Source organism: Gossypium hirsutum, chromosome A02, assembly GCF_007990345.1.
Source record: "Gossypium hirsutum isolate 1008001.06 chromosome A02, Gossypium_hirsutum_v2.1, whole genome shotgun sequence".
NCBI classification, from domain to species: Eukaryota; Viridiplantae; Streptophyta; class Magnoliopsida; order Malvales; family Malvaceae; genus Gossypium; species Gossypium hirsutum.
This window is the reverse complement of record NC_053425.1, coordinates 80,843,369-80,865,883: the sequence shown is the minus strand read 5'-3', so window position 1 is coordinate 80,865,883 and position 22,515 is coordinate 80,843,369. Positions and strand designations below refer to the sequence as shown.

At 34.0% G+C, this 22,515-nt stretch overlaps 1 protein-coding gene across 6 annotated transcripts; it reads right to left on the bottom strand.

The window, feature by feature from the left end:
* Positions 1-8,860: 8,860 nt before the first annotated feature.
* LOC107938785 (adenine nucleotide transporter BT1, chloroplastic/mitochondrial) lies at positions 8,861-18,053 on the bottom strand. Of its 6 annotated transcripts, none has more exons than XR_005908249.1 (5): positions 16,685-18,053; positions 15,055-15,216; positions 14,382-14,974; positions 14,151-14,206; positions 8,861-9,087 (listed from the first exon to the last, which is right to left on the bottom strand). XR_005908249.1 is itself a non-coding variant. In XM_016872022.2 (3 exons), exons 1-3 carry the CDS (start codon positions 17,231-17,233, stop codon positions 14,501-14,503), a joined length of 1,185 nt encoding a protein of 394 aa, XP_016727511.1. In that variant the 5' UTR covers positions 17,234-18,053; the 3' UTR covers positions 14,229-14,500. The 6 variants fall into 6 exon arrangements, 1 of the variants encoding a protein (XP_016727511.1); XR_005908260.1 differs by lacking the exon at positions 8,861-9,087 and adding an exon at positions 9,907-9,994 and having other exon boundaries at positions 14,374-14,974; XR_001694972.2 differs by lacking the exon at positions 8,861-9,087 and adding an exon at positions 9,907-9,994.
* Positions 18,054-22,515: the final 4,462 nt, after the last annotated feature.

Below are 22,515 nucleotides of genomic sequence, written 5' to 3'. Positions count from 1 at the left end.
GTGACTTTCAATTTCATCCATGAAATCAAAAACTAACGAATTTAATATTAGGACCTAGTTGTAAAAGTCTTAGAAACATAAAAATTACAAGAAAAAGGCAAGGATTAACTCACTTGGTGCAAAAATTAAGGAATACCATCTTAGAGAACCCTCCTATGGCGTTTTTAGCTGCTGGAATTGAAGAGAAATGAAGAGAAATCTAGATATTTCCTATTTAGTCCTAGCTTTATTTAGTTAATTTTGTAATATTACAATTTTGCCCTTAATTTATCAATTTTCCTGCTGATTTCATGCCCTTGCCATCCAGCCCAAATAAATTTTGGGTCTAATTGCCTTTTAAATCCTTTCTCATTATACTCTTAAGCTATTTAATCATTCTAGCAACTTTTATACCTATTACAATTTAGTCCTTTTCATTTAATTGACTACCCAAACATTAAAATTTTCGAACGAAATTTTAATACCACATTAATAACATTTCATATATATATTTATAAAATTATTTTTGACTCGGTTTTACGAGATAGAGGTCCTGATACCTTGTTTTTACCCAATTTCTTCAACAATTTCTTTTTCTAACTAACCACTTAATCGATAAAATTTTTCTATCAATATTTTCATACGATTTTCCTACCATATCAATTTTCATGCAAAAATATTGAAATAAATTTCTCTTTAAATCAAATTTGTGGTTACGAAACCACTGTTCCGATAACTTTGAATTTAGGCCATTACAACTCTCCCCCCTTTTAGGATTTTCGTCCTCGAAAATCTTACTAGTAAAGAGGTTTGGGTATTGTTTCCTCATTGCCTCCTCCGGTTCCCATGTCGCTTCCTCAATCCCATGCTTTTGCCACAATACTTTCACCAAATTTATCTTTTTATTTCTAAGCTCTTTTGTCTCTCGTGCCAATATCTTGACCGGTTCTTTACTGTAAGTCATATCCAGTTGAATCTCCACTTCTGTTAGAGAAATAACATGTGAAGGATCTGATCGATATCGTCGTAACATAGATACATGAAAAACATTATGGATTCTATCAAGTTCTGGTGGTAATGCCAATCGATAAGCGACCGGTCCAATTCTTTCTATGATTTCATATGGCCCGATAAATCTTGGACTCAGTTTACCATTTCGACCGAATCGAAGAACTTTCTCCCAAGGAGACACTTTTAGGAATACCTTGTCACCGACTTGAAATTCAATCTCTTTTCGTTTAAGGTCGGCATATGATTTTTGACGATCGAAAGCTACTTTTAGACTATCCCAAATAACCTTTACTTTTTCTTCTGTTTCCCGGATCAAATCAACCCCATGTATCTTCCTTTCACTGAGTTCTGTCCAATATAACGGTGTTCTACATTTTCTACCATACAAAGCTTCATACGGAGTCATTTTAATACTGGACTGATAACTATTATTGTAAGCAAATTCAATCAAAGGTAGATACCTCTCCCAATTACCTTCAAACTCTAGTATACAACATCATAGCATATCTTCCAATACTTGAATTACATGCTCAGACTGACCATCTGTCTGAGGATGAAATGTAGTGCTGAAATACAACTGAGTACCTAAGGCTTCTTGCAATTTGTCCCAAAAACGAGATGTAAATCGAGGATCTCTATCTGATATAATAGAGACAGGCACTCTATGTAGCCTGACAATCTCAGATATGTATAGTTCAGCTAATTTATCTAAAGAATAATCCATACGTACCGGAATAAAGTGCGCTGACTTTGTCAATCGGTCAATAATCACCCAAATAGCATCTTTTTTCCTCAGAGACAAAGGTAACCCCGATACAAAATCCATAGTGATTCTTTTCTATTTCCATTCCGGTATAGTAATTGGCTGAAGTAACCCCGAAGGTACCTGATGTTTAGCTTTAACTTGCTGACATATTAAACACCTTAATACAAACTCAGAGATATCATGTTTCATTCCCTACCACCAGTACATCTTTTTTAGATCATTATACATTTTATTACTCCCCGGATGTACAGACATAGTATCGCTGTGAGCCTCGCGTACAATCTTCTATATGAGCTCCGAATTCTGAGGTACACATACCCTACCTCTGAATAATAAACAACCATTAGAACCAATCTGAAATTCAGAATCATTACCTGACTCACACTGTGCCCGTTTAACCTGTAACTTCTCATCATTCTTCTGAGCTTCACATATTTGCTGTAAAAATGTCGGTTTAGCTTTCAATTAAGCTATGATTGAACCATCATCAGTCAGTGACAATCGGGTATTCATAGCTCGTAAAACAAATAGAGATTTTCGGCTCAAAGCATCAGCTACAACATTAGCTTTACCCGGATGGTAATCAATAATCAAATCATAATCCTTTATCAGTTCAAGCCACCTGCGCTGTCTCAAATTCAAATCTTTCTGTGTCATCAAATATTTCAAGCTTTTATGATCAGTATAAATATGACATTTCTCACCATACAAGTAATGCCGCCATATCTTCAGCGCAAATACAATAGCAGCTAATTTAAGATCATGTATTGGGTAATTTCTTTCATGTGGTTTAAGTTGTCTTGAAGCATAGACTATTACTTTACCTTATTGCATTAAGACACAACCTAAACCATTTAATGAGGCATCACTATAAATAATAAATTCCTTACCCGGTTCAGGCTGCACTAATATAGGTGCTTTCGTTAGTAGATCTTTCAATCGGTTGAAACTCTGCTGACATTCATCAGTCCACTTGAACTTTACATCTTTCTGCAATAATCGAGTCATCAGAGAAGCTATCATGGAGAATCCCTGTACAAATTTCTGATAATAACCAGCTAAACCCAAGAAACTTCTAACTTTAGATACATTCTTTGGTGGATTCCAATTGACAATAGCTGAGATTTTACTTGGATCTACCCTGATGCCTTCAGCAGATACAATGTGTCCAAGAAAACCCATTTCTCGGAGCCAAAATTCACATTTACTGAATTTAGCATATAACTGCTTCTCTCGCAAAATTTGCAACACAATTCTCAAATGTTCTGCACGTTCTTCTTCAGCACGAGAATAAACCAAAATATCATCAATGAATACTACTACAAATCTATCTAAGTACGGTCTGAATATCCGGTTCATCAAATCCATGAATACTGCAGGTGCATTAGTTAGCCCAAACGGTATAACCAGAAACTCATAATGCCCGTACTTGGTTCTAAAGGCTGTTTTTGGCACATCTGACTCCTTTACCTATAGCTAATAATAACCCGATCGAAGATCAATCTTTGAAAATGCAGTAGCACCTTTCAACTGATCAAATAAATCATCAATCCGGGGTAACGGGTACTTATTCTTTATGTTTACTTTATTAAGTTACCGGTAGTCGATACACAATCTGAAAGACCCGTCTTTCTTTTTCCACAAACAGAACCGGAGCACCCCAAGGTGAATGACTCGGTCGAATAAAACCTCTATCAACAAGCCCTTGCAACTTGTCTTTAACTCTTTTAATTCTATAGGAGCCATCAGGTACGGAGCTATGGAAATCGGAGTAGTTCCCGGAATCAAATCTATAGAAAATTCCACTTCTCTTTCTGGTGGCAATCCTGGTAATTCCTCTGGAAACACATCGAAAAATTCACATACCACTGGAACTGCCTGTATTTTTGACTCAGATACTTTGGTGTCAAGTACATAAGCCAAGTAAGCATCATACCCCTTTTTGACATACCTCTGTGCTGCCATTACTGAAATCATATCAGATAACCCCTCTGTCTGATCAGATTTAACCTGGAGCAACTCACCATTCTGACATTTTAGCATAATATATTTTTGTCTACAATTTACTACCGCATCATGCTGGGTTAACCAATCCATGCCCAATATCACGTCAAATTCATCAAATGGCAGTAACATCAAATCAGCCGGGAAACAATAACCTCTTACCATCAGTGGACAATTTTTACAAATTTTATTCACCAACACAGACTGGCCCAGGGGGTTTGAGACTTTAACCACAAATTCAGTAGGTTCAACAGATAAATTTTTAACAATTACAAGTTTAACACATATATATGAATGCGTAGAACCAGGATCAATCAATGCAGTAATATCAGTATCAAGTAAAGAAAATGTACCAGTAATAATATTAGATGCTGAGGCATCTTCTCTGCCACAGATGGCATATGTCCTAGCAAGTGCTCGTACTTCAGACCTGCCTGCAATATCTTTCGTAGCTCCTCGGCTACCACTGACATTACCAGATGGTCAAGGTGGTCTAACTCTCGAAACTGGATTACTCGGCTTCAATATCTGTTCAGCTTCTTTTTCACCCCTTTCTGGACAATCTCTGAGGAAATGGTCAAAAGAACCACATCGGTAACAAGCCTCGCTCTTTAATCGACATTCACCAAAATGAGCTTTATTACAATACTGGCATCTCGGCTTAGGAGTGCCAACACTGCCAACACTGGTCACTGATGGAGTAGAAGGTCTTGGATTAGTGCGTTGAGAACCTCGCTCTCTGCCCAAATACCCAGTGGCTGAGGTAAAACGATCCTGATACTTCTTCAATTTCTTTGAAGCGGAAAACTGGGATTTTCCCATCGGTCTTTTACTAAAAATTCGAGCTTCCCTCTCAGCCTGTTTCTTTTCTTTGCTCAATTCTTCTGCTTTATAAGCTCTCTTTGCCAATGTAGCAAACTCTCGAATTTTAAGAATTCTGATCAGTAGCTTAATGTCTTCATTCAACCCTTCTTCGAATCGTTTGCACATTTCAGCTTCTGACTATACCCATTCTCAAGCATATTTACTCAATCGAACAAATTCTTTTCATACTCAGATACTGATCTGTTACCCTATTTCAGCTCAAGAAATTCTTTTCTCTTTTGATCGAGAAACCTCTGACTGATATATTTCTTTCTAAACTCGGTCTGAAAGAATTCCCATGTAATTTCTTCTTTCGGAACAACTGAAGCTTTAGTATTCCACCAATGGTAAACTGTATCTTTTAGCAGTGAGACGGCACATTTCAGACATTCTTCTAGTGTACAAGATAATTCCTCCAAAACCCGAGTAGTGTTTTCTAACCAGAATTCAGCCCGTTCAGAATCATCATCAACTGCTGCTCAAAATTCTTCGACCCCATATTTTCGAATTTTATCTACTGGAGCTTTCCTTTTTCTGATAGATTCAGTACCTGTACTGTGACAGCCCTAAATTGACCCTAGTCGGGAAGTGGTTTCGGGACCGCTAAACTGAGTCACCGAAGTATTTGAATGTGATAATTATTGTCTAGAATATGTGAATATGAATGTGTGAAAGTTTTAAGCTTCGATTTAGTCGATTGCATGTGAATTTAGTTAATAGGACTTATGTGTGACACTTTTGAAATGTGATAGGTTAATCTATAAGGACCTATTAAAGCATGTAGTGAGAATAATGGTTTTGCATGTCAAATACTCCATTTTTATACATAGTGGCCGGCCATGATGGAGCATATATTAGAATATGTGGTAAATTTCCATGAAGTGGTCATTATTTTATGTAAAAGAAAGGAAATAATAAAAGAAAAAAAAGAATGAAAATGTGATGAAAACAAAAGAAGAAATCGGTTCTTCTTGGCCGAATGAAGAGATGAAGAAATAAGGGGAACTTACCAAAAGAAATTCGGCATTCTTCTTTAGCTAGTAAGAGGTAAGTTTTGAATTGTTGATTTAGTTTTATGATAGGTTAAGTTAGTAATTGGATGGACTCTTGGTAATGCTAAGAAAGTTGGAGCTTTTATGGTGGTTTGGGCATCATGCCGTGAATCTAAGTGTTAACATTGGAGGTCATTTTCATGTTGTATGTGATAAAATGGGGATGATAGTATGGAATGAAGATTTTTGAATAAGTAGGTTAGTAGCACTTGGTACATTCAGTTACATTGAGTCTAATTAGAATGTTAATTTCTTTCTCTATGATTATTTTCCTTGTATGTTAAAGGGGTCCTTTGATGGGGCCGAATGAATTATGAAAGTTATAAAAAAAATGTATGAAGTTAAGGTGCGAATTTTAGTTCAGGTGATAGAGATAATTCGGTTGAAATGTTGAGTATGGGAGTTGTCATTTTAGGTTAAGATCAAAAGAATGGTTAATAGGCATTAAAAGGTTAAATGTATGAAATTTGATGTATAATAACTTATAGGTAATTACATAAGTAAGGTTAAATTTAATTTGGTATATTCGGCCATATAGGTGTGTATGTTTGTGATAATATTTTTTGTTAACTCTCTATAATCGATTGAAGGAGTAATATTGGCTTATAAGGTTGAGTTGATTCATGATGTTGTACATTAGAATTAAAAATACTTGAGACTAGGTTACCTTAATAGTGATAATACATTCGGCCTTGAAGCATTAATCGAATATTGGTTAAGGTTTTGATATTTTGAACAAGGATAGTTGTGAAATGGAGTGAAAACCATTAAATTATACACATAAGTATCCAGCAAGAAAATTAAACTACTAAATGTATTTATTCTAGATCAAGACATCAAAGGGGGAGAATCAAACAAAGGCAAAGCAAAGATAATCGAGTAGTCGATTGGGAATCATTTCATCCAATATAAGGTAAGTTCTTAAGCACTCCTGTGAGGTTGATTAGCTTGTATATAAATAATATTAGTGAATCATAAAAGGGATTCCTTTCGTTAGGAGTTCTCTTGGAATAATTTTCCTATTTATTAATATGACCATATGTGCTATTTAAATTAAGTAAATTTCCTTATCAAAATGAGTTAACATATGGCACTATGTGTGCGGAATTAAGTAGCACTATGTGTGCCAATTTGGGTGTTGAGGTATAAGAGAAAATCCAATGCACTGAGTGTGCGGTGTACTATGGCACTATGTGTGCGAGTGTGACGAGCACTATGTGTGCAAATTCGATTAATAATATAAAATGAGCATGAAAGAACGAAGTGGTAGAACTAGTAACTAAAGTATCGAACTTGAGGCATGTACTGAGTAGGTACAAATTTACCTAGTGCATCAAAATTCCATGCTTTGAGGGATCGGGTCTAAATCAATTGGGTTGTTTTGGTGTTTGATTTGATTGTAGGACTTGGCATGAGATTGAATCGAAATTCTAAGAAATGATAGCATAGCTCGGTATAGTTGGAGCAACTGATTTTTTTGCATTATTTGCTTCTCTTATGATCTCTTATAATTATACTATATGTAATGCTTATGGCTTACTGAGTTATATACTCATTGGTGTGTTTATTTGTCACTTATTTAGGTTCCTTTGATCCATTTTTGTGTGCTCGGGATCACCGTCGAAGTCATCGCACCAGCTTGCAACTTTTTGGTATCTTCTTCTTAGTTGGTCTAAGAGAACATTTCGGCATGTATAGGCTATTATGTTTTGTTTGAACTTTGGTATGTATACTTTTAGCCATGCGAAAATGGCATAAATGTTAAGTTGAATTGGGTCTTATGATACTTAGTTATAAGTAACAGTTAAAGTCTATTTAATTATTATGCCGTTTGTCATGGCTAATCATTTCCGGTGTTACACTCATGATATGGTTATTGAGTAGTAAGGAAATGCTTGGTAATGATTAGCCTTGGGTATGGCTAGTCATGATCATACTTGGTGATATGCATGCTAAATTACTCTAATAGAAAAAAAATTTTACTCTAATAGTAGAGGCAGACAGCAGTGGTGTTGTGAAATTGAAAAATCACTAAAAATAGTAGAAATGGAATTAAATAATGGATAAATTATGGAATCGAAGCTTGATGAGTCTATTTTTACATGGAAGAAGTAAAACAAGTATGCGAGCTATACTGTATGAGATATTTAAAATCTTGTGAAACAGGACCAGAACGATTTCTGGATCCCCTGTCCCAAATTTAGAAATTCACCATAAATTCTACAAAGATAATTAGAAGTCATATTTTATATGTACAGATTCCTTATTGAGTCTACTTTTATTAGGGAGAAATGGCATAGTCATTGAATCTCTGTACAGAGAGATATCTGGTTCGTAATACACAGAGGTCAGAATAGTCGAACCCTGAAACAGGGGGGACTTTAACTAATAAACTGTACTAATTGGCTCGACCAAAAATTCTAGAAAAAAATTTTTAGATGGAAACATGAGTCTAGTTTCACGAAAAATTTACGGAACTGGTTTTCGAGTTTTTTAACTCGAGATATAATTTTTAAGGTGGCAGTGACGCAGTTGGCTAGCTTGTCTGGAAATGGTAAAATGAATTGTATAAATAAATGAGTTAAGTTCGTTCACACTTCGTGTCCGACTCCGGCAACGGTCTCGGGTACGGGATGTTACATGTACCCTGTGGGATCTTAGAAACCAGTGGAGGAGCAGGAGGGGGAGCTTGAACTTGCTGCACTACAGGGTTAGTTCTTAAGTATTGATTAAACCATTCATTCATCATTTGAAAGAAGGTTATTTTTGCCTCGTCCTCTCGACCCCTCTGTCTCAGGCCTTCTACGGCTAGTTTCTTCTCTTTGTACTGAAGCCGGAGCATGACTCCCAGCTTCCTCAGATTGAGCTCGGTCAGATGACATTACTATAAAAAAAACACATTTTAAATGGTCAGGAGATATCACACTATCAATAATAATTTAAATGGCATCTATAGCTAATCCCGTATTTGCTACATTGGTCCTAGAACTGGCTAAACCGTAGCTCTGATACCAATAAATTTAATACTCCTACCCGTATTCATTGCTGGAATAGGGTACGAAGTATTACCGGAGTTTACGAATTAAATTTTTTTTTAACTCAATATAACCCCTTTATAGATATCTAACCTTCCCTGAAATTTTAAACCAAAAACAATCCATATCAACCAATCCAATTCAACATATTTTCAAGATAAATTCATGCATATTTATAAAATAACATCATCACATACCCAAAACCAGGTTTGTTAACCATACCAATGGCTAACTCTACATTCATTTCACAGAATCATTTACTTTATTAGCTTATACATGCCATTGATTTCCAAAATAAAGTTTCTTTATATACAAAAATCCTGAGGTTGATAGTGTGATGTTTCTCCGACCAAATCCGACCTCCGAGCTCTTAACACTATAAAACAGGGGAAAATGAAACAGAGTAAGCACTTTGTGCTTAGTAAGTTCATGTAACAAGAATTATACTTACCTAACATTTTCAATACAATACAATAAACATTCCTATATCCATTCAATGCATTATTACCCTAACATGCACAAACTCAACATTCAAGTTAGTACAATAATTTCCATGTACCAATAATATATACCATGATTGATGAGCTCATCAATACATGATTTCCATTTCCTTATATTTTTTTTTCATATTTATCCCGTTGAATTTCTTGGAATTTTCGATGGATTTTCAAAGGTACAATTTTAGTGTACATTTCCGGGTCCATCAATTCATATTCATGTGCACACATTTCCATTTCAAAGAGCACACTCTCGCGAACCTCAACCTTGCAGCGGGATTACCAATCCAGGCTAAATCCCCTGCAATATAAACTCATAGAGTATTGTTGGGATTACCAGTCCAGCCTAAATCCCCTGCAACGACAATTACTCTAATGAGCTTGGATCTGAATTACCAGTCCAGGATAAATTCAGACCCTAATTCGGATTACCTGTCCGGGCTAAATCCATTTTACACATATTCTTCGGGAGAATTATATCAAGATAGGATCACCCGTCCGGGCTAGATCCTTTTTTACCGTCAATTCCTTTTTAGAGATCCATCGAACTTTCCTTTCATTCAACCAGGAGTTCTTCCCATTTTATCAAATATGTCAATGTTTCATAAAATTTCATACAATGAGCATTCAAATCATATTCACATAAATAACATACATTTCAAGCATTTAAGAATATAATTCAAGTTACACGAACTTACCTTGATACTTGTTTGTAAACAAAAAAAATCTACTAATCCCGAACTTTTTCCTTTCCTCGATCTAGCTTTGTATTTGAATCTTTTGGATCTAAATAAATAAATTTAATTATCAATTTAATACATTTCATATTCATATGCAACATTCTCTATAATTCAACTATTATTATTTATAATTTATTCAAAGCTATCTATTTGAGTCATAGTTACTAAATTATTTATAAATCGAACTACGGAACTGCAAATTAAGATCCATTAATTTTCCCTAAAACTAGACTCATATATCTTCTTACCATAAAATTTTCAGAATTTTTGGTTTAGCCAATAAGTACAGTTTATTCTTTAAAGTCACCCCTGTTCTGCTGTCTGACAGTTCTGACCCTTTTTCACTAAAAATTAATTATATCTTAATACATGATTCAAATGATGTTCTCGTTTGTTTCTATTAAAAATATACTCATTCAGGATTATATAAATATAAATTTAAGCCCCTAATTATTTTTATTCAATTTTTTATGATTTTTCAAATTCAGAACAAGGGAACCCGAATTCATTCTGACCTTATCTCACAAAAATCATTATATCTCAAAATTTACAAATCCATTGCTTACACTATTTATTCTATGAGAAACTAGACTCAATAATCTTTAATTCTATATTTTGTTCATCTTCTAATTCGATTTATAAATTTATGGTGATTTTTCAAAATTAGTCTACTGCTGCTGTCTAAACTGTTTTTGTGCAAGCTGTTTATTACCATTTTCCCCTAAGCTTTTAATAAATGATAATTTCGTCCCTACTCAATTAGCCTCTCAATTGAGCTGATTTTTCTCAATTAACATTTTATTCTATCACCTTAAACTAGTTTACAACCTTTAGGAATCAAAATTTCAGCAATAGACTTTAATTCCAAGCATTTTCACAATTAGGTCCTAAAAATCAATTTCTATTGAAATTACTTAATAAAATCATCTCATAAACAAATTAAAGCTTTAATTTCATTCTATTTCATCATAAACTTACATCACTCAACCATGGTGACTTTCAATTTCATCCATGAAATCAAAAACTAACGAATTTAATAGTAGGACCTAGTTGTAAAAATCTTAGAAACACAAAAATTACAAGAAAAAGGAAAGGATTAACTCACTTGGTGCAAAAATTATGGAATACCAGCTTAGAGAACCCTCCTATAGCGTTTTTAGCTGCTGGAATTGAAGAGAAATGAAGAGAAATCTAGATATTTCCTATTTAGTCCTAGCTTTATTTAGTTAATTTTACAATATTCCAATTTTGCCCTTAATTTATCAATTTTCCTGCTGATTTCATGCCTTTGCCGTCCAGCCCAAATAAAATTTGGGTCTAGTTGACTTTTAAATCCTTTTTCATTAGACTCTTAAGCTATTTAATCATTCTAGCAACTTTTACACCTATTACAATTTAGTCCTTTTCATTTAATTGACTACCCAAACATTAAAATTTCCTAACAAAATTTTAATACCACATTACTAACATTTCATAAATATTTATAAAATTATTTTCGACTCGGTTTTACGATATAGAGGTCCCGATACCTTGTTTTTACCCAATTTCTTCAATAATTTCTTTTTCTAACTAACCATTAAATCGGTAAAATTTTTCTATCAATATTTTCATACGATTTTCCTATCATATCAATTTTCATGCAAAAATATTGAAATAAATTTCTCTTTAAATCGGATTTGTGGTTACGAAACCACTGTTCCGATAATTTTGAATTTAGGCTATTACTGTACGGGCTAGCTAGAATACAAAGAAACGATCACAAAAACGTAAAAATCATTAAAAATTGAGTCAAAATCACTCACCAATTTAGGCTTGAAGTTTCCAAATGCTTAACCCTAAAATGGTTTCATCTATCTTCAATTTTCGGCTATTTGGGAGAAAGATGGACAAATATTTGATTTTGTTATGTTTTAATTAACCTTTATTATCTAATTACAAATTTAACCTTAATGACATTTATTAATTACACCAAATGCCATGCCACTATCATCCACTAACTCTCAAATGGGTTAATTACCACTTAAGGGCATTTATTTTAAGGTTCTATAGCTATTTAACACCATTAACTAATAGAACAACACTTTTGCAATTTATGCAATTTAGTCTTTTTTCTCGAATTAACCATTCAAACAGTTAAATTTCTTCACAAAACTTTCACACAATAATTCTATCATGATGTAAACTTTAATAAAACAATAAAATAAATATTTTGACTTTGGATTTGTGGTTCCGAAACCATTATTCTGACTTAACTAAAAACAGGCTGTTACAGAATATGTACAGATAATCGAGTAAGTAATATTTTATGACATTATGGATATTTTGACCTTATGAATTAATGAGACTATTGGATATAGTTGTCATGCCATAGGATTGTGAGTACTCACTTATATGTGTTGTGGTATATGGGGCATTGATGCCCAATGACAGTTTTGGAAAGATAAGGGAATGTGACCCAAGCTCCATTCACTGGGATATGTATGTGTGGTGTGTTAGAGAGCATTAGTTATATGCTTTGCTTATGAGATATGTTTGACTCTACAAGTCTAAGTGAGGTGTGTTGGAGATCCATGTATCCGATGAGTGGTGGTAGAGTCCATTTTACGTTTCATAATCTTAAGAGCAAAATTATCATACAATGTGACTAAATGTGATTGTATGTAATTATATATGCTAATATGTGATTGATATGTGTCAGAATATATATGCCTAAACATTCATATAAATAATGTGTAAAAGAATGCATGGAATCTGACTAAATATATGAATTATGGTACTTAGTTAATGACATTTTGGGAATATGTTGTATGTTGTTTGGTTGATGCATGATGACTTGTTTGCATAATAGTTGTTCTAGGCATTCACTGAGCTTGTTAAGCTCACCCACTCCATTTTATCCTTTGCAGAATAGTTATGTTCCCTGTGTGAGTGGTGTGGCCGTCGAAAGATTGATCCAAGCCATTCTTTATTCATTATAGTAGGTGTTTTGCTTATTCTAGTTCCAGGGAATAAAAAGACAATGTGGTAGACATTTATATCGAATTGTTACGACGTATTTGGGATTATTTGCATATTATGTATGTTAGGAAGCATGTGGACTTGGATATGGTATTTTCAAAAGTGCAGAAAGTCAAAATACCAATTTGGTATCGATACCTTGGCTCGAGTATTGATATTCGAGGTGCAATTATCGATACCTTGTGAAATGTACGATATTTCAATTGTTTTAAAATTTGACGAAAAATAGAATGCTAGTTTAGTATCGATTTTCCAGATGGTATCCATACCACTTAAAGGAAATATCGATACCATAGAGGCAGTATCGATAACTACGTAACATTTTTAGGAAAATTTAATAAGTGGTTCTAATGCATGATAAATACCAATGTTATGTTATTTTATGAATTCTTGACATGGTTTATCAACAAAAAGTGAACGTATGGTTTATAATTCATGATAGTACTATGTTATTATTAATCAAAAACAAAAATATGCATGAGAAATAACATGTCTTTTTAGATGAAAGTGAGACGGTGATGTGGCATCTTAATATTCAACTTAGCGTTCAGGCCGGGTATGGGGTGTCACAGATTATAAAATGATTCAAAATATCTATTTGTGTTTTTATAAAATAATGATGATTAAAGTTAACTATGATTATTGTTAAAATTCCTAAAGAGATCAAAATATAATTACCCCAAATTTTTCCTCGTTCACGACTTTAAAAAGAATGATATAAATACTTAGTAAACACATTCAAATAGTCATTTGAAAAACTAATATTCAAGATTAAATACGTAAAATATAAGAAAATATGTGATGTTTTCATGATATGAAGAAAAAAGCATATTATAGATATGTGCTCTTTTTCTTTCATTAGACATTATCTACAAATAAACATCTAAACGGGAGTGTTATAAATATTTTATCAAGTAAATATCCATCAAGATCTAGATAAATTTTGATATATCACACCACTTCTACTATGCTTTTTCCTCCATACATCAATTAACAACAATCTAATTACAACATTAATATACAATATATTAGAAAAAAAATTAGTTATTTCTAGGTTAAATTTATATTAATTATTTATATTTTATGTTTAACTACTTTAACACATTAAATAAACTTTTTTTCTTATATTATTTACCAAACGAGTCAATCATCATGTTTATTTCGTGGTGAAAGAGTGGCTGTACCTTTGAAGCCTCAGTCAAGATGCTTTCCATACAGTTTCCCCTACTGCTGCTGGAAGCTGCACGGTAAAAGAAAAGATAAAAAAGGTAACCGACCCCCTTTCATAGTTAAAGTCAAACATGCTGTAGAACACTGTAACAAGTCTTTCATTCTTTAAATACCAACGACCTACTTAATTTCTAGTCCAAAGGAAACCCCCTATGGATTGCCAACCTCATTTCTTACCTACTTACCTTGCACTTAAAGATGCCGCTACCCAAACTCAAGAGTAAGCCCTCAACCAACAAAATTTAGCCGGTTCAATATACCAAAAAAGTGAAAGAAAACCTAAACTATGCCAGCTCCACAAATTCTACACTTCCTCATCTTTGTCTACCAGTATCCTTTTGCATGCTTCATAGCACATGAATGAAATCCCAGCAGCAGGTACCAATTTCATGCAACTTGGACCCAAACCTTTATATAAACCATGAATCCCTTCTTGCTTCAGAATACTCGACAGTGCATGGAACACGTTCTTGTACACCTGTCTTCCGTTCAGCGCCCCTACTTGCATTTGCTTGCGAGTCACCTCGAGTGGGAATGTTGCACTACTTGAAATAGCCCCTGCTAGTGATCCTATCAAAAGGGTTTCGATGTTGCCAATCTTCTCCTCCTTCAAAACTTTACTGTACACTTTCCGTAAAGTATCATATGCAAAATAGTTAGTGGCAGCATATGGAATTACTCCAATGAGACTAGGAGCAAGGCCTCTATAAAGTTCACCAGGGCCCTCCTTTTGCAGTATTTTTAAGAAAGCATCAAGTATACCATCATACATGTTTTTCTGCAAAATCAACAAATCTTGGGTATAACTGAAAACACATTTTTATGAGCCTGAATAACAATTTTTAGATTGTGTCTTACCTCAATGGTTAATCGAGTCTTAACCAACTCAAGAGGATAGGTCAACAATGTTGAGCTGACTCCAGCACAAGCTCCTGCAACTAATGAAGAAGGAATTGGAATCTTTGGTTCTTCTCCAGGTGTGGGTGATAACTGCTTATTCACAGTATCGAAAGCAAATAGCTGCAGTACATGGGTAATCAATGTTTCAACACATAGAGAAAAACTGTAATTTTCATTTTGACTAAAGAAGTGCAATATGTTTCAAGATACATCCAACATGGAATTATCATATATCCAGAAAGATGCAGCTAAGCTTTTCCACTACTATATTGCTGATCTATACTAATTTACTCAGACTCAAATGCGATTATCATATATTCAAATTTTCAAAGCCGGGTATTCAGAGGATCATATTCTAGTACCTTTGTTGGAGCATGTGTCAGATGCAGATACTTCAAGCAAAAAGAAGAATCAGAGTACAATAGGGTATAAAGATTTCAAACAGGAAAAAATTATCAGCAATGGCTCAGATTCTGTTTGCTATTGGTGCCTTCTTTGAATTCTGTATTATGCCCACAGCACGGCTAAATCCTAGTATAGTGCAATATTTTATCAATTTATTTAGTTAATTCGTCGAGATATGAACATTGATACATAGCAAGGACAAAATTTACAGAACTACTCTGCAACAAGCCAACAACCAAGAACCCCCTGGCTATGGTAAGAACAAACACATGGATGAACTCTTACAGAAGATTTGCTAGAAATTTCAACATGACTCGTGTAATAGGGTTCTACATATAATTGAGTTTAGGAATTAAACTACAAAAGCATAACCAAAAATGGCATGAAGCATAAAACTAAGGACAGCAATATTCACGACCAAATGGTCTGTGAAAAATGATTCCAATAATTGCCTTATCCATCTCTTCCATATTAAAAGTTCAATCATTGAGAATATAAGAACCAGAAAGAAATGTGCAGAAGAAGAAAACGGCATACAAAGGCTTGTTTACAAGCTGGTAAGGAATAAAATAGTCCATGTTTCCATTGGACAACTGAACCATAGAGAATAGGTACTACGCTAACAGAAGTTTTGCCAACCAACGAAAAAGGTAATACAAATTTAAGTGTAGAATTGATGCCAACATAATTAACCTACATCAGTACATCTTACAAAGTAACATCTTCAATAGTTTTGACTTCTGCTCATCTCCTTATATTAATTATGTTCATCCTTTAGGAAGATTAAAACCATTAAGAAGACTAACCTTCAAAAATTACTAGGTGACTGGCATCTAGTATATTTAGGTGGTTGGCACCCTGAATATTTACTGTTTCTTTATCAAGTTGCTTAACCAAGGTAAACAGAGCTCTGTTTCACCATCCGATCAAGCAGAAAACTACAACTTTTGACCTATTTAAGGCAACAAACTTTACTTTGGCTTCAGCAGAAAGCCATATGAAACTAGCATATATAATTATAAATGCACATTGACACCCAGCATATATGAACCAAAACATTTTACTGCAAAAAGAACACCACAAAGCTCTAATTAACCAACATAGCAATGTCCAGCTCCACAAAACCACAAACAAGCTGCAAAACATCCATAAAATAATAATTAAGAAATGGGGGATTGAGCACCTCTATTGCCTTGCTAGGTGCAACCCGAATCACGTTAACAAAATTACCCCTAAACAACCCCTTCCACCCATCAGTCTGCACTATATTATTGAAAACTTCAAGTGTCGAACTTCCACTACTCCCAACCATCAAATGCGTCCTTATGGTCTCCAATGGTGCCACGCAAGTCCTTGAAACCGCCCCAGCTATGGCACCGCTTATTAACCTCCTCAATGAAGGATTAGAAACCTTGATTTTTAGTTTTAATCCAACTTTCTTCTTTGTCTTGGAAGCTGCTTCACCTTCTGCTACTCCAACAACACGTGTTTCCTCTTGTGATGGTAAATATTTCAGAAAAAAATCGGAAAACGGTGCTTTGATTCCACCATTGTCACGGGGACTTGGGGAATCCGGGGATACGCCAAATTCTATTCCCATCTGACCAACGCTTGCAAATAACCCACCTGGATAAACATTATTCTGATCCAGACTCCATTGAGACCCCGAATTACATACAGAGAAAAACCCATCTTTCTTGTCATCAAGCATCTGAACTCCTCCCTTGGTCATGATTAGAAACAAAAAATTAAAAAAAAAGGTCTTTTTCTAGGGTTTATAGAGCACCCAAATCCGTGTTTTTCATTGTTTTAAGAGAAGTGAGCGTGTTTTTGAAGAAATGGGTGCCTAAAAAACTTCAAATTTGAGACAAACCAAGTATTCTAAACAAGCTAAATAGAATAAGAGACAAGAAAAAAGATTAGAATCCTAAACATGGAAGAAACAGGAGGAAGGGAGGCGGAGAGAAGAGAGGAAAGGTGAATGTATCTGATGCTCTCAGGTCAGTGTTTCATATTTTCCTCTTTCTCTCGTATTGGAGAACCCAAAAGCTATATATTATATTATGTTCATATAATATAAAAGTAGTATTTATAGGATTGGGGTCAGCTAGGTTTGGTTTGGTGGGTTTAGTGGGGAAGTGTTAGGTTTTATTTTGCGGTACTTACAATCTAACAAGCGGAGTGAATGTGAATATGAAGGTGTTCTGTAGCTTTGGAGATTTCAGTAATTTGTGGCGCCTTCAATATTGGTTTTATAAATGGAAACTGAATGGACAATGAATGCTGCTTATGAATTAATGGAAATATTATCTTTTACTTTTGCGGCCAATTTAGTGATATATAATAAGACCAGCAAAGCAGTTGTAAAAGTAGAGACAAATGTATATAGGTGATCTGATTGCACCTTTCCAGTTACCACTCTAAGGCTACCACTCTAAGGCACTGGATTCTGGAGAAGACAAGGCGGATCCTTGTGCTGCCTGCCGGACATTGCATCTCTCACGGGATCTTTTCTTTTTCCCTTCAGTTTCCGTCAAACATGACAGAGGACACTTGCCACCTTTCACTTCTTCTCTAATACTAACAATTTGACTTTTTTTCCTGCAAAATAGGTTTTGTCCGGTGATGACTAGAGTGGGAACTTATTATAATGGGATTTATTGCAATCTACAGTTAGAAACGAGAGGGGATAATAAGACTGTTGCAATCATTGGAGGAAAAAGTTGGAATCATTTGGGAAACATGCGAATACCATTTCAGTAAAGAAATAACTTATATTAGAGGATGATTTTAAAAGTTGAAAGATTTATAAGAGATAATATTATCAAATTTTAAAAATATAAAATTATTATATATTTATTCATATTTAATCTATTTTTAACTCTAGTTTTTTTCTTTTAAAAAAACATAGATAATGAAAATAAAAAATCAAATAACTTTGAAACTTTAAAATTTACACAATTCTTGTTACTATTTTCTTGATGCATACAAATTATATTTTTTAAGATAATCCTATTATAAGTTATTCTCATCCAAAATAGGTGAGAGAAAATCAAAGCAAAAATTGCATGGAAAGCATTTCCATTTCCATGTAAATGTTGGAGATCGACCCAAGAAAACACTATAGGCATCACTATCACAGTAAAATGAGAATGAAAATAAAATAAAATAAACTAAGCAAATGTTATTTAAACTCAAATATAAATAATTCAAACAGGAATATTCTGGAAAGTTACTTGGAAAATTTTAGAATTTAGAAGAATTACAGTAAGATCCACCATCTTCATCACCGAATAGAGGTCAAGTACCATTTTTTGTTTTGTTTGTTAATAGTTTTTATTTTTTATTTTTTTACTCAAGTTCTTCAATGTAGAACTGAACCCATATATATATAATTCAAATGAGGATATTTGGAAACTTCTTGAAAATTATTTGTAAAAATTTCGAAATTATAAGAATTATAGTGAAATCTACCATCTTTATAACATCCTGATTTTGGGCCTAGTCAGAATAGTAGTTTTGAGACCACAAATTCGAAGTAGAAATATTTGTTTTATGATTGTTTTGAGGTCCATGACATGTTTTCATGATTGTGTGAAAGTTTCATGAAGACATGTTGTGAATAAGTGTCCAATTTAACTTTTAGGACTAAATTGCAAAAGTTGCAAAATATGAGATTCTAGAAGCTTTAAGTATGAAATAGCTTTGGATTATTAATTAGAGGTCTTAAATAGAAATTTTTCCAATTTCTAATTTTATGGACAAAAATGGGCATGCATGGATAAAATTTGAAAGTTTAGTAAAAAGGGCATTTTGGTCATTTGGTTAATAAAAGATTAAAAAGGGAAAAATCAAGCAAAATTTGCTCATCTTTCTCATGTGGGTGCCGAAGTTTCTAAGAAGCCATAGCTAGAGTTTCTTCACTTCCCAAGCTTGATAGTCAATGCACCCTAGCCCCATTTTTAATGTTCTTTGCATTTTTGAAGTTGTCATCAACCAATCTAGCTATTTCTACCATTATTTTGAGCTAGGGTTCATGTTCAAAAACTTACCCATGTGTGACATGCATGTATTTTTATGTTTAATGAAGGAATATGAAAGTTTGATGTGTGATAAACATCTTTTACAAAGAGATTTTTCACGAAAACACCTAAAAAGGACCTTTTCTGTAAAAGTTGTAAAATAAGTGGTAAAAATCTAATTTGAAAGAAAATGTGGGCTGTTATAAGTATGATATAGGTTCGGCTAGGATTGGGTAACAAATAAAATGAGTACATTTCATTTTACGAGCCTAGGGACTAATTTGTAAATATGTGAAAGTTTAAAGGCAAAATTATAATTTTTCCAAAGTATGATTTATGGGCTGTTTTGAGTAATGTGATAATTAAATAAGTGAAATTTGCTATAATAGATCAAGAAAAACGGAGTCCGGACCTAAACCGAGGGAAGAACAAAGTTGTGGACTAAATCAAATAGTTAGCCATATTTTGGTACTGAGGTAAGTTCGTGTGCAAATAATTCAACATCATGTTACTATGTAATTAATGCTTTGATATTGCATGAAATGTATATTTGTCTCTATGGATTTGGTTAATGATGACTCGATGGCAATCTAATGAAGATTTGGAACTTCGGAATCCCGGTTGAATCCTAGGAATAAATATGATACAAATGTCATGACATTAGGGTTTTTGAGATTTCGTATAAGACCATATTTGGGATATGGCATCGGCATGCGATTTCATGTAAGACCATGTCTGGGACATGCTTCGAAAATGAGACTTCGTATAAGACTATATCTGGGATATGGCATCGATATGAGACATCGTGTAAGACCATAGCTGGGCTATTGGTATCGATATATGATCCCATGTAAGACCATATCTGGGATACGAAATTGACATCTTACTATGTATATGAGGTTTCCTAGGTATCCTTTAGTATTCCAAGTGGTTCAACGGGTAATCCAAAGATTATGTCAAAGAAATGACAAGGTATGATCATGTTGGAAGGGTACATATATGTACACAAAGCTCATAAATATTGAAATTATGAATCAATGAGACCTCGATAAGAAGTGAATTAATGAATCATGATAATGAGTTTTATTGTATATTATGTAAATGACATGATTTAAGATGTATCTATGATACTTGATAACATTGTGATAAATTATATTATGTTCTGTGTATAATAATGCATGACAAATGTTGCTAATTATTTACATGCTAACGTACTAAGCTTAAAGCTTACCCCCTTCCTTTTCATCCCTTATAGTGACGCCAAGCTAGCTGGATCGAAAGTTGTCAAAGCATCGATCACACTATCAACTTAGTCTTTTGGGTATAATTGGTTTTGATATTTTAAATATGGCATGTATAGGGGACTTGGTCTTTTTGTTTATATGTCATATTAATTTGGCCCAATGTGTTGGCTAATAATGACTTGATAATTTATTTTGTATATGGCCATGAGATATAGCTTATATTGATTATTGGGTTGTAAGCCTATTTATTCATGCATGCATATGTTTATGCAATTGTGACGTGGATGATGGTTGTGTATATCTGATGAGGTATGTTGTGGCTATGAATGTTTGATGATTTAATTGGGTTTAGATTAGTATGATGATAATTAAGATATGAATGTGTAAAATGGAGTAATTTGATGTTACATATTGCATGTACTTTGGTAAACTTGGCTTAACAAGGTATGGTAACATAAGCAAGTATAAGTTGATATGGTGTGGCCATGAACATGACTTATTGATGAAGTCTAAGTCCTTAATAATGCCATGTTAAGTGCCTTTGAAGTTTTGCATGTGTTTGTGCAAATAAGGGTGGCAATTGGCTTGGAAAATAGCCTCATAGTTGTCCATATGGGTGGACACGCGGGCATGTGTCTAGGTCTTGTGTGACACACGGTTAGCCCTATAGGCATGTGATCCACCGTGTGTCCCCTGCATCTTTGTTTTAAGAAACAGAATGCCCAGTAGTAAACACACGGGTACGAGACACGACCGTGTGAGAGACACGGCCTTAGGACATGGTCGTGTGCCCAAGCCTTGTGAAGTCTGCACCTTATTCATGAAAATTCATGAAAATTAAATTCCCTAGACGGCCTAGCACATGGACATGTGACTTGGCTGTGTGACCCTATTATGTTGATGACATCATAAACAGAGAGTTACAGGGCTGAGGACACAGACGTGTGTGTAGCCACACGGCTTACCCACACGGGCGTGTGAGCCTCCAAATCAAGAAAATTTTTGTAAGTGTTGTAAAAGTTTCAAAAGTTCTTGGTTTAGTCCCGAGACACACTCAATGTATGTTTTAAGCCTCATAGGCCCATATAAGGGACAATATGCATGTTAATGAATGGTCTTAACTTGGACGAAATTTTATGGCTCAATTTTGTATGAATACCTATGTTTTAGTCCGGTAATGCCTCGAATCCTGTTTCGGCGTCGGATACAGGTAAGGGGTGTTACAATCTTCATCAACGAATAAAGGTCAAACACCTTTTTCTGTTATGCTTTGTTAATAGTATTTATGATATATATATATTTTACTTAAGTTCTTAAATGTATATTAAACTAATGTTTGGAAGTGAAGTTTTAGTGCTAAAATAACTCAAGTTCTTCAATAAAGAACTGAACCCGAATATATATAATTCAAACGAGGATATTTGGAAACGTGAAAGTTATTTGTAAAAAATTTGAAATTATAGGAATTATACTGAAATCTACAATCTTCATCAACGAATAAGGGCCAAACACCTTTTTTGGTTATCCATTGTGAGTAGTATTTATGATTTTTCTTTAATTAAGTTCTTGAATGTATAACTAATATTAAAACTAATGTTTGCAAGTGAAGTTTTACTGCTAAAACATCAGAAATGGCAGAAGGAACAAAATAAAATCATGAAGAATTCCACTTCAATTTAAATGACGAACCATTTGGTGATGAAGCATCAGGACATGATGTGGAAGGAGGACAAGGAATGGGAGATTCC

Coding starts and splice junctions, on each gene's coding strand:
- LOC107938785 (XM_016872022.2), bottom strand. CDS start 17,233: ATGACCAAGGGAGGAGTTCAGATGCTTGATGACAAGAAAGATGGGTTT. Junction 15,217..16,684: donor CACCTAGCAAGGCAATAGAG/GTGCTCAATCCC, acceptor CATGTACTGCAG/CTATTTGCTTTCGATACTGT. Junction 14,975..15,054: donor AGACTCGATTAACCATTGAG/GTAAGACACAAT, acceptor TTGATTTTGCAG/AAAAACATGTATGATGGTAT.